We start from the raw sequence: 12,597 nt of genomic DNA on the forward strand, positions 1-12,597 counted from the left end.
ACTAATTGCTCAGGGCAAGAGAAGGGTATTTTTCACTCCACAGGATTTATTCCATCTGTGAATAAGAGCAGACAAAGAGGAAAACAGATTTTTGCAGTAAGACAAGTCAGACCAGTACTGCGATATAAAGGCCAATATTTATAGCACATGCATTTTATGTAGTAACAAACTTGCAAACTATTGCCTGACATGTGTACAGTCACAAATGTAAAGAAAAGGTGCCAGCTTTATGCACTTAGTTTAGATCTCATAAAGCCCCTTTAAACTGTTTTGAGTAGAAATCACAAAGCCACATAAATATTGCAAATTACAAAAATATATAATTCTACCTTATTTTGTCATGAAGACACATGATTGTGCAATAATAAATGAATTAAATTATTCATACAAAAACCTGTTTCATTCTAATTTCCTTTTCTAAACTACTACTAACACTATCTTGTCTTATTGTATTATTATTTTACTTTTATCTGTTTCACATTATTCAACACCATTTACACCACAGGGCATTTTAATGGTGTAATCTGACCAAAGTACCTTGCTCAAGGAGACAACAACATTGCCCCACCTGGAACTTGAACCCATAACCTTGCAATTATAGATCCGAAGCCCTACTCCTTACTACTGTCGATCTATTGTAACATGATTGTAACTTCAGTTTTTTTAAAGTGCTTGCTTGAAATCGTATCTATTGTTTGCTTTAGACTTACAATTAATGTATGTCTTTTTATACACTGTAGTAACCCTGGATAAAGGATTCTTCTAATAAGTAAAGGATAATAATGATCACAATAATTTCAGGAGGCATCTCTTTGAAAAATAAATTCTAAAGATCCTTTCTTAAAAATGGCTTCTCTCTGAACGTGTCAGTACCTTGCGTGGTGGCACCAAATCAAAGCTGTCCAGTAAAAACAGCGCAAGGCCCTGGATGAAGAGCACATAGTGGCTGTACTCCCAGATCATGATAAAGGTGAAGGTGGAAGCACTAATGAGCAGGTAGCAGAACATCTGCAATAAAAGACAAGTCACAGACAAATGCAAATGATACTCCCAATCATTAAACTAATCTCATTCCTGCTATGGTTCTATTCATCCTGTGGTTGAAGCACACTGACTGGTGTAATAGAGGCTTTAAAAATAAGTTGTGCAGAATATATTGCACCTGTTCTGCTAAGGGCCGCTCATGATGTAGTTTTTAACCCCCAGCAAGAATGGCATTTTATATCAGGTTTGCATTAAATTATATTTATTAGGCTAAAATTAGGAATTTATCCTTTATTTGTGGAGCTTTGGTTTATAAAACGTGACATACTTTTGGAAGAAGCAAAAGTCGTCTTCCTACTTTATTATTATTAAACATACTACATAGTCAGGCTTTCTCTGCATTTCATTATTAGTACTATATGATTTCAAATATAAAAGGAAAATTGACTACCTCGTTCAAATTTAAAAAGATGAGTACATTAAAAGAAAAACATTCAAAATGTCCATTTCATTTTTTCATATTTCATATAACAAGATAAACATTTGCACAAAATAACATTAATACAGTATTTAAATAGAAGGCTCTTTATCAATTTTGAGACCATTAGACTTTAAATTGTAGGATGAACCACTACACTACAGTCCATTGATATTAATATTGCTCAACAGCCTCATATAAAATCCTGTACCAAATGCAATACATTCTGGGACAACTCCCAGATGATTTGCCCTAGTAATCTGGCCATCTATACATTTAGTGATTCCAAAGCAATTAAAAAACAATATTATGTTGAGGGTTTTTTTAAGTGCCATTTTATTGTCTCATTTATGAGCCTGTTTTCCCAAAATTAAAAGCAATTAAGTTCACTATATTGTAACAGAAGTCAGCACAAGTGTTTGCCATGCTTCACCTCTGTAGCTGAGCTGATGTTGTTCCTCAAAAAGCCGGTTAAGGCAGTGACCTGGCAGGAGAAGTAAGGCAAAGCCCAGTTCTCTCTTAGGGGAATGGCATGGTCTACCTTGGTTGTGTCAGGCCTGAAAACACAGTTCAACATTTTACGAAATAATACATTATAAAACACAAAAACAAAAACTTATATTGATAAAAAGACCATTCCAGCTTATTCTAGCTGTTTTTAACCAGGAGTCCAGAAACCTCTATGGATTTTCCAGGAGGACCCTGGAAACAAATGTACAATTCTCAAACACAGTGAGGGGGTGCACAAGGGTTGAGCCGTGTTTCCAGAAAAAAGCACTCGCACGAGTAAATTTTGAGCTCTATGAAACAGGCATTTGGGACTGGGTCATGTCATTAGCCATAACCATGATGACAGACTCCCAGAGGCCTCCTCTGATCAGCGCTGAACTTCCAGTATGAGGCTGCTTTGCTTGTGTTGTGTTAGAAGACAAGGAGCTTGAAGGAGGGCAGGTCAGAGGAATCTTGCTAAAGCTCCTCACCCTCCCCCCTGTGCAAATGTGGGGATCATTGCTATGAGCTAAGCCAAGAAAAAACACATAATTCAAATTGGGTAGGTATAAGAATAATAAACTGCAGATCTTATGAACCTCCTGAGCCGTTATGCTTTCTCATGTATGAATTTGGTTTGCTATGTCTTACCTTAAAATACTTCTCAAGTCTAAATATTGTATAAGGATGTGAAGTGCAAACATATAGAACAGTAGCATCTTCTACAACAATGTATTTAACGTATTACAAAAAAAGACTAACTCTCAAAAATAAGATGAAACAAAAAAAATGCTGATTTGAAATGGAACTGCTACAACTTAAACCCACTTGGTAATAAAGTGGCTTCTTTCAGCTATGCAGTTTGATGTCCAGAAAGTGATTTAGAAGCAGAGAAGATAAGGAACTGCCGTACTTCGATTAGTGTTTCTGTTCTTTCCAGAGCCTGAAGAGGCTGAAGTACAGGAAATGGTGCTGTCTGGGAGTCTCTTACCTGTTAATTATGTACCATGCAACAGCCAACATTCCTGCCACCCACGTTCCACTCATCACCCAGCTGGAGACAAACAGGGCAGTCACATAGATGGCCTGCAGGCCAAACACCACACCAATGTAGAAATACACAGGCTCTATCACCTCCTAAAGAAAAGAACATTTGATTACAATCCTAACCACAGATTTCATGGTTTCACAAGGAGCATACTTATCAGAGGACAATTACATAATCATTCCCATAAAACTGCATTTGAGCTCTAACAAAAATCATTTTATATAGTACAGTTTTATATACTCAAGTTGAAGAAAATAACAATAATAGCTTTACTCAGTAACATGGTAACACAACTTTTCACCATTGCAGTTAGACTTTCTTATGTGTGCATCAGCAGTATACAATAGAATTCTATTTTATATTATTATATCAAAGACAGCATCATGGTGCACTGGCTACCGTTTCTGCCTCACAGCACTGGGGCCCTGGGTTCAATTCCTGGGATGCTTTCTGCATGGAGTTTGTTTATTTTCCCGGTGTTCACGTGGGGTTCCTCCAGGTGCTCTGGTTTACTCTCAGAGTCTAAAAACATACTGATGGGTTAACTGGCTTCTGGCAATATTGGCACTGATGCGAGTGTGTGTTTGTCTGACTCTGTGTGTGCACTGCAATAGACTGGCATCCAGTCCAGGATGTATCTTGCTTTGCGCCCTTTACTTAATGGTATAGGTGCCATCTCCTCCGTGGATTGGATAAAGAAATTAGAAAATATATGGATGGATTCTTATATAAAACTATTTAACAATACCACACTCTCTGCTTTGTTTTCCTTGCTTAGACATGAATGTGTTAGAACAGATCACCTCTAGGAAGAAAAACCCATTTTGGATTTCAGAATGTATCGAGTAAGAGGGATTGCAGATCAACATGGCAAAGGAAAAACTCTGAATTTGAGGATTACCTGGCTTCCAGTAATTCTATATAAAAGGCTAGTGATGAGCTCTGGATACAATGACAGGTGCTCCACTGCATTTATGGTCTGCATTGATATTGTTCGGTTATCATGCGTCAGCTCATAAACTCCTGCAACAGAACAGAAGTTCATCCCTCAGTGACCTGCTCTTTAAGAAGAAAATCACTGTTAATATAGCAAAACACTTAATGCTATAAACACAGCTTTGGTAGCAGAATAACTAATTCCACATCAAAGACTGATAATACTGTTACAGCTTTAGGTGACTGAGAAGTGTCTCTTAAATTTTAGATAGTTTGTGACACCTGGCAGAGTAAACACTTCTAACTTCAAAGCAGAGAGGATGTTTGCTGAGGTCTGGGGTCCCTTTAGCAGAAACAATTGTAAAGTTTACCTTAGTATAGCTAGGTAAGTTGTGTGTTAATGATTGTCAAGGAGCAGTACAGACACACACAATATAAGATCACAATTAAGAGCACAAAGAGAGAGGAAGAACAAGAAGAAGCAGGGAAGCAGGGGTGGAGAGACAAGAGTCTGAAAGAGTGGGGACTTGAAGCTTGCACCAGGTGAGAGGCCCTACTTCATGATCTCCCAAACCAAACCTGACTGGAGCTAAGTATTTGAACCTTGCTAGAGAGAGTGTGCTATTCTGTACTTGTAGGGAACTTGGGTTCCATTGGTAAAAGATACCTCAGTTAGAAATGTCTTTCCTGCTCAGGGTGCATTTTTATGGATAGGGATATAGGCTCCCATATATTTTGTTGCATCCGGGGTGTAGAGAGACAGATTTAACTGCAGGTTGCATTGCATTTAGTTAGAAGGCAGCTGATCTCCTATGTGGCCTCTGTAGGCATTAAGAGTTTAAGTAGTTCAGGTGGGTAGCTGCGTCAGCATTCGTAGGTTGCAAAAGAACAAGTAATAGGTTTATTCCATGCTGAAAAGAGAAGAAAGAAAACAAAATGTTTCGGCCATGGAGCCTTCTTCAGGTGCGAAGACCCTGAAGAAGGTTCCACGGCCGAAACGTTGTGTTTTCTTTCTTCTCTTTTCATCATGGAATAAACCTATTACTTATTCCATTAAGCTTTTAATGCTTAGGAGCACTCTGGGGTTTTCTCAGTGACCACAATTTTTAGGCCTTTGAAACACCTTATTTGTAAATACTGTACATAGAATAACTTGTGTGTTGCATGTTTTGTTGTGTGTAGTGTAATTTGTGTCTAGTCATTGTAATAAATATTTGTTCAACCAAGTGTGCCTAGATTGTTACTCCTCTCACCAAAGCTGTGCCAGAGAATAAAGAATTCACGTGCCTCCAATTATATAACCGCTCAGGTATATTCTGGTGAAACCACTTACAAGTTGGGGGTTATGAACATTTATTTTACTTATTGACTAAACCGCTCAGTCAAATCCTGATTTTCACCATTTTCATAACTCCCCATTTGAAACAATATTTTTGTTAATATTTAAGAAACTTCATATTTCAAAAATGTAAATTCTTTGTATTAAAAGCAAAACATGACAAAACATAAAAATAATTTAAAAATCTAATATGTCTATAGTACCATTAAAAAAACCTCAAAACCTCTAATTAGTATGCAGACAGGATAATTAAATTGTCCAGCACAATTTGTAACTGATAAAAAAATTGCTTTATTTCTTTAATAGCCCAGCAACATGGTCATTTAAACATAAGTTTCTATCTGTCAAACTTATTTTCTTTGCTGAGCCAGATAGGCCATACTCACCATAAATTACAAAAATACCAGCTACAACCATTACATATTATTATCTATTGATAGTGATGTGTTTTTTGTATTTAGTTTACAACAAAATGAATCCCTTTGAAATGCAATCAGCGCGCCTTAGGAAGATGAAAATTTAACAAAACCTAATTATTACCCTCTCTATATGTTATATTTTTAACATTCATAGTTGTGATAATTTTAAAAATATAATAATTGGGATTATTGGACACTATATAAATCTCTGTTCTGTTGAAAATCGTCTGAACATCTCATTCAATAACTGGTAAAAATAAATAAGCAACTGTATATACCCGCTCAATTACATGAATGCTCAAAATGTAGGATTTTTTTAACTGTACAAAGCTGCAACAAAGTTGCTTCACTTCGTCCTTGCTTCCCTTGTGATCTTGCTTGCTAAGTGTTTTTTTATTGCAGAAAGATAATAAGGAAAGCATTTTCCCTGGCTGTAAATGATCATACACATGCGATGTTCTTATTTTGACAATTCAGGACTCTTTAAGGTAGCATTGTGTAATATTGGGAGCTTTATCGAGTTGTAAATGTGTTATAAGGTTTTAAATCTAAAGTCAAGGAAATGTAATTATCATTAAATTTCACTTTACTAACAGTCTTTTCATGAAAATCAAAAGAATTATCTTTGCAAGGGGTGATCTATATATCTAAATCAATTGTCAAATTGTAGGTCTGAAATGCAAGTTATGTGGACTCTGTGATTAGAGATCCAGCTTGAAAACTTTGCTTGAAGGGCTGATAAGACTAATACAGTGTGATCATAACAAGCAGCTTGCTATGTTTCATAATCAGCAGTTTGCATTTTTAACTGAGAAACAGAACAGTGAAAAGGCAAAGGCGATACAAAAACTGCAAAAAAAAATTTTGTGATCATTTCAGTTTCTCTTTAGCAACAGCCTACTTATACAAATAGGCTTTCTACTGGTTTCAATGAACAGAAATTTTTCAATTTCTCTTGAATCACGCAATTTTATTTTTCTCCTTTTCAATAACAGTTAAGGTTTATGAAATCATAAACATAAAGTACAGTTTCAGTGAGTGAATAACTGTTGTTGCTCCAGAATTTGGAGGAGAAAGTATGAGCAAAGGTCTCCCATTTTTCTTAACCATTTTCATGCAGAAACACACAACTATCCAACTAGATCTGTGACTTCTTCACACATGAGCACTGAGATTGGATAGAGGTAGAGAACAAAAAGGAGCACTGTGTACGCAAGACTTAAATTAAAATCCCAAAGGTGACAGCTTTGTGTGTGGCTAATTGAATCCCTGAAATGTAACTGATGGCAACTGCCTTGTTGGCTGGACAAATGCACTTGGACTTAATGTTTGAGAATAATAAGCTTCGTGTATGACATTTGTAGTGGGCTTCATGTGGTGCCTTCATTTCAATTTAGCAATCTGGCAATAATTCTGGCGAGTCTATTTAACAACAGTGATATCCCCCTTACTATATGACTCGATAAGATCCTAAGGACACAGTCAGGAATACATGCCTATAGTCTGTCTATGTTTTGGGAATACTACTGTGGTGACTTACCTCTTTCAAATGAGGGCACAGTCAGCAGGTGTTTGTAGTAATAGTAATACACTCCACTGCCACTCTGAAATGTAATTTCGCGCTCCAGCTCCTAACAGACAGAAAAAGTCAATTTCAGATATTTAACGGACCTTTAATTTTTCATAAAGATAAAAAATGTTATCTTTAAAAATTAGTATCCCAGATCCATGGCCATTACTGAAGACTGGGTTTTAAAATAGGAGTTTTAAAATAAAAGTAACACTTATCACTTATAACTGCAATAATAAAGAAAATGACTATTTTTGAGGAGCACTGAAGTTCTATTGAGCAGACATGACATACATATATTTATAATGGAACAAGCTAAGGTTTATTCAATGCTCAAAAGACAAGAAAAGAAACCATGTTTCGGCTGTGGAGCCTTCATCAGGTGTGCACCTATAGAAACTACTTTTGCGTTGTGCTATGTACCAAGTTTTAGATGCTGCCTAATGAGATTCTGTCCCTTTCCTTTCCTAGAGCCATGACAAGTAAATGCCTATTCACTGATCACAGAGCCACAGATACCACATATTCACGGCTCATACCATCAGTGTTCAATGGGACTCAGGTCTGCTAAGTATGGCATCCACAGCGTAACTCTTAAATTCTGATCTTGCAAGAAAGTCACTGTTACATGAGCAGCACAAGGATGTGAACTGTCCTGCTGCAATGTAGTGTTCTCTCCAACGTCTGTGTATTAGTAACGCAATTGAAGAGCTACAACTTTCTCCACAAACCGGAATTAGTCTCTTAATTCAGCACTTTGCTTTACTGAAAGTTGGCTTGGAACCTATATTCCTGATTTATAACTGCAGTTACCTGGCTATTTAGGGCACATCTGATGCTAACCACAGCAAGAAATCTAAAGGTGGCAGCATGTGTATTTATTTGAACAAAACAATGACCCTGTTCTTTCCAAAAACTGTTTTTCATTGCTGGAATTACTGTATATAGGCTGCAAAAAATTATATTCTCCCACAGATTTTGCATCTATTATTCGAGAAAAAAACATTCAAATTCTCCATTTATTATTATGAGGGACTTTATCCATACTAACCATAAGTGACCTCCCTACTTACTATTACCTGTAACCAGTTGATTAACTGTTCATCTAGGGAAGGTAAAACCCTTGATTACAATAAGGGATGCACACTGTGCTTTCATCTGTGTTTTATTGTCGTTTTGAAAAACAAAGGCTCCTTAATGATGATCATAGTTCATAAATTTCGCAGACATCTTCAAATTCTACTACTTAATTGTCTGGTTGCTTCACTCTTCCCTTTACCTGAAACCAGCACTCGCTCCTCTCCTCTAATATTAAATAATGGACAATTCAAAAGCTCTTTGCAAGGTAGAACTGTGGGAAAGCTGCCGGACTGGTCTCCCCTGTTACATTAAAGCATTCAGCAAAGCAGTTAGCCACAGCGTTCACCAGTATATTTAATCTGTTTCCAGGTATATAGTATAAGATCTTCTCCCGACTTTAAATCATCCATTATTGTTCTTGCACCAAAGACAGACAAACTAGCTTGTGTTAATCACTGTAGACCAGTGGCTCTTCTGTTATAATGAAAACTTTTGATCGCATGATACTTCATTATCTCAAGATTATAACAGATTTATGGCATTCTACAGTTTGCATATAAGGTCAAAAGGTCAGTGGATGATGTTGATAACTAGGCCTTGACTACATTTTGCAACATCTATTGTAGAATCCTTTTTGTTGATTTTAGTTCTGCCTTTAATACCATTATTCCAGAACTCCTTTAATTGTTATGGTCGAATGTTCCACTTTCCTCTTCCAGTGGGTTTTCAACTATCTCAGTGATATAAGGCATTGGATACAGCTAGGCCCTTATTTATCAGTGTCCAGAAAAGAGCTATATAAGTGTAAGCTATTATTATTATTATTATTTTTATTATTATTATTACCAGTATCACAAACAAAGCACGGCAGAGAATTTACTTTTTGTGCCAACTGAAAAACTTTTGTGTCTCTCATGCAACATCCATTCTAAAACAGTTTTACAGAGCCATTATTGAGAGCACTCTGACTCCCTCTGTAGCAGTTTGGCAACGTGTCTACCTGTTTCAAAGGCAGTTTTGTTTTCTCTGCGGAGAGGGACATTGGCTGTCATCTGGCCTGCACTGAAGAATTGTATAATTCCAGAGCAAAAATGTGGACAAGAAAGTTTGCTGATGAGCCCTTCCACCCAGGTTACCAATCAGAACCACCTGGTAGTTCCACAGCTTCTTTCCTGTGTTTTTGATTAACCAGAATTCCTAGGTATATGTACACTGTCTTTATGATGCTTGTTGTCTTGCTTATGTATGATATACAGTGTGTATGCTATTCTTACAGCACCAAGTACACCAGAATAAATTCATTGTACATGAAATGGACTAGCCGAATAAAGGTGATTCTGATGCTAAAAGAAGTCCCAGGACTTGATAACTGTAGCACAAGCTACATGTAATGACTTTACACTTCTTCCCAGACCACCACACTTGGACCTCCTCCTAATGTATTATTGTACACAAAATTAATGCACTGTTTTGCAATTCAAAGCTACACTCACTCACAGGGTGGCCTACAACAAACTGCAAAAGAGGACTTGGCTCACTGCTGGCGAGTCCACCTTATGGTCCCTCCAACATACAGATGGCACAATGGCATTATTCTCTTGATAAGTGGGACATATTGGCTCCTTTTGTTATTTTAATATCTTGATTTTCACCAGACATCACATTCAAAAAAATTAAATCATCCTGTGCAACACTTGAGCATGCTATAGTCAGTCACGAATGATCAATTAACCACAATGATACCAAAAATACTTAATAAATAATTATACTGGATGCTAAGTATAATTTTGAAAGATGGACATCTAATATGACCAATTATAGAGCATGTGATGTTTGGGACTAATCCACATCTTTGGTGCACAAAACACTTGACAGTACAGTTTTAAACAGATTTCTTGATACCCATGGTAAAGAATTGGCTTGGCCATTCATTTCACCTTGTCTGAACCCCCCAATTTTAACCTGTGGGAACTGAAGTAAATTGGATGTAATTAAATTTACATAATTCATAAAATTATTTGCATATTAATTTAGAGAAAATTACTATAACCACGTGTTTTGGTCACATTAATTTTAAAAAGGCTAAATAATCTTATATTGTTTTGTTGTAGCAATTTGGTATGAGTTAATAAATTAAATACAATTTCTGAGCAAACCTGTTTTAACATTTTTTCCAGATAATAGGAAGGGACTCTACCATAGGATTGTACATAAAACAAGAGAGAAAACTTACCTGTCTGCTGGAAAACCAAAATTTCCTTTCATGGTAGGTGGAGAGGTATACTGCATACATCATGCCACTCATCACAGCTGCCAGGCAACCAAAGAACAGCTTTGCCAACTGCTGAAACAGGACAGCTGCAGAACAGAGAAAAATGTGGACACAAATTCTTCCCTGAGTTTCCACACAGGCATTCTATTACACGTACCGTCGTACGTAACCATGATTAGACTGCAGGGCTGAAGGACTGCTTGAAATTGCTTATGTTCTTAATCATAAATTAATTTTTTAAAAAATTAATTGCATATGACTATTAGCAGAATTACTTGACTGTTGTGGCTATTAAATCAGTAACCCTATGGTATACTTGCCAAGCTAAGCTGACTGCGGTTCAGCTATAGAATTACATTTCACTTTGACTCCCTTTCTTTGCCCTATCATCACTCACTTTTTTAACAGATGTTTTGCGCATGGATACACTTCCATTTTAGTTGTGTATTCCTTTTAGCAAAGAACTACGTTTTAAAACCAAAAGAAAAATTATATGGAAAAATAATCAATGGAAAACTCTGAAGTCTTTGGAATTCAGCAATTGCTTGCTTTACAGCATTTGATTAAAGTACTTAAAATGTCCTTTTTGTAATTCCCATTCTGCTGTGTGTCTAATCCAAATCACATTCTCCTACTTCAGATTGCTTCTTTGAATGTTAATGAATAAAAGCCTATGTATTAAACATCTAACAAACAGCAGAAGAAGAATGCAATCAACGCCTACTCACAACAGACCCTTTATATTTCTTTCAAAAGATAGTTTAAATTGTGGTTTTAGCTGTGGTAAAACATGTGAATACATTGCAGTTCAAGTTAACAGGCTCTCTTCCTTAGTGTTAGTCACCTAACAAGACTGCAAAGGAACAAGAAATAGGTTTATCCCATGCTGAAAAGAGAAGAAAGAAAACACAACATTTCGGCTGTGGAGCCTTCTTCAGGTGTGAGGGTTCTCACACCCAAAGAAGGCTCCACAGCCGAAACATTGTGTTTTCTTTCTTCTCATTTCAGAATGGAATAAACCTATTACTTGTTCCTTTGCAGTCTACACATGCTGACGCAGCTACCCACCTGAACTACTTCAACCTAACAAGATTGTCTTGTCTTCTATTGACAAAGAGGATTTTTGAGTCATCCCCTACAAAAATGCAAACTAAGAGTAGGTAAAATTGATCCTACTCACATCTGCCAGTCTGGGACCTTCTGGATGATGGTCTCTTTTGATGATCTGTATTTTCCTCTTTCTTTGGGTGATCAATGTCTGCATCTTGACATGTGTATTCCTCTATATAAAAAATATGGGTGAAACAGAGAATTCATACCAGGATTTTCTGTCTGGGGAAAAAAGCAGAAGCGACCACTGACTAAGACTAAGTGTAGTTAATATCCAATTCTATATACAGTTGTCAACCCATGCCCTTATTTAATTTCTTACAACCACTTTTGTTACCCTGTCCATAGCCCTCAGGTTTTATATATACTTAGGTCAAATCTGCTCAACCCCTTAGTTCTAGACTGAAGACATTAAACTCCCTTAACATGGTCTATATGACATTCCTCTGAAACCACAAGCACTCTTTCTAAGATTATAATATCTTTTTTCATATGATGACCAAAACAGAACACAATGTACTACATTAGGTCTTACTAATACATTGTAAAACTTGTGCATAATTTCCATGTATTTAAATTACACACTTTTTGCCACCCAAAGTACACAAGAAATCAGTTTTTCTATTGCTTCCCCACATTATTCTGACCCATTTCCCTGCTTCACTAGTGGATTTGAAATAGTCCCAATTCACCCTGGAAATTGTTTAGACATTTCAAGCAGATCTCTTATGGTTCCAGACTGAGGAGATTTATCTTCCTTAATCTGTCTGTACATGACATTTCCCAGGGAACTATTCTAGCACAAATCTATTCTTTTTGATCTTTGTGCACTTTTTCTTAAGCTATAATATCATTTTGGTGGTGTGAAAACG

The 12,597-nt window shown here is 36.5% G+C and overlaps 1 protein-coding gene across 1 annotated transcript in view; it reads right to left on the reverse strand.

The window, feature by feature from the left end:
* The window catches only part of LOC148822728 (putative C-mannosyltransferase DPY19L4), a 60,013-nt gene that overhangs the window by 35,013 nt on the left and 12,403 nt on the right, over positions 1 to 12,597 (reverse strand). Inside the window, exons 2-8 of the mRNA XM_088929298.1 lie at positions 11,796 to 11,897; positions 10,577 to 10,701; positions 7,234 to 7,324; positions 3,901 to 4,022; positions 2,943 to 3,088; positions 1,896 to 2,019; positions 874 to 1,008 (exon numbers count right to left, since the gene is read on the reverse strand). Coding sequence (XP_088785424.1) covers positions 874 to 1,008; positions 1,896 to 2,019; positions 2,943 to 3,088; positions 3,901 to 4,022; positions 7,234 to 7,324; positions 10,577 to 10,701; positions 11,796 to 11,897 — 845 coding nt within the window. The remainder of the gene's footprint in view (positions 1 to 873; positions 1,009 to 1,895; positions 2,020 to 2,942; positions 3,089 to 3,900; positions 4,023 to 7,233; positions 7,325 to 10,576; positions 10,702 to 11,795; positions 11,898 to 12,597) is intronic.

This window comes from Atractosteus spatula, chromosome 12, assembly GCF_055471065.1.
Source record: "Atractosteus spatula isolate fAtrSpa1 chromosome 12, fAtrSpa1.hap1, whole genome shotgun sequence".
In the NCBI taxonomy this organism is placed as follows: Eukaryota; Metazoa; Chordata; class Actinopteri; order Semionotiformes; family Lepisosteidae; genus Atractosteus; species Atractosteus spatula.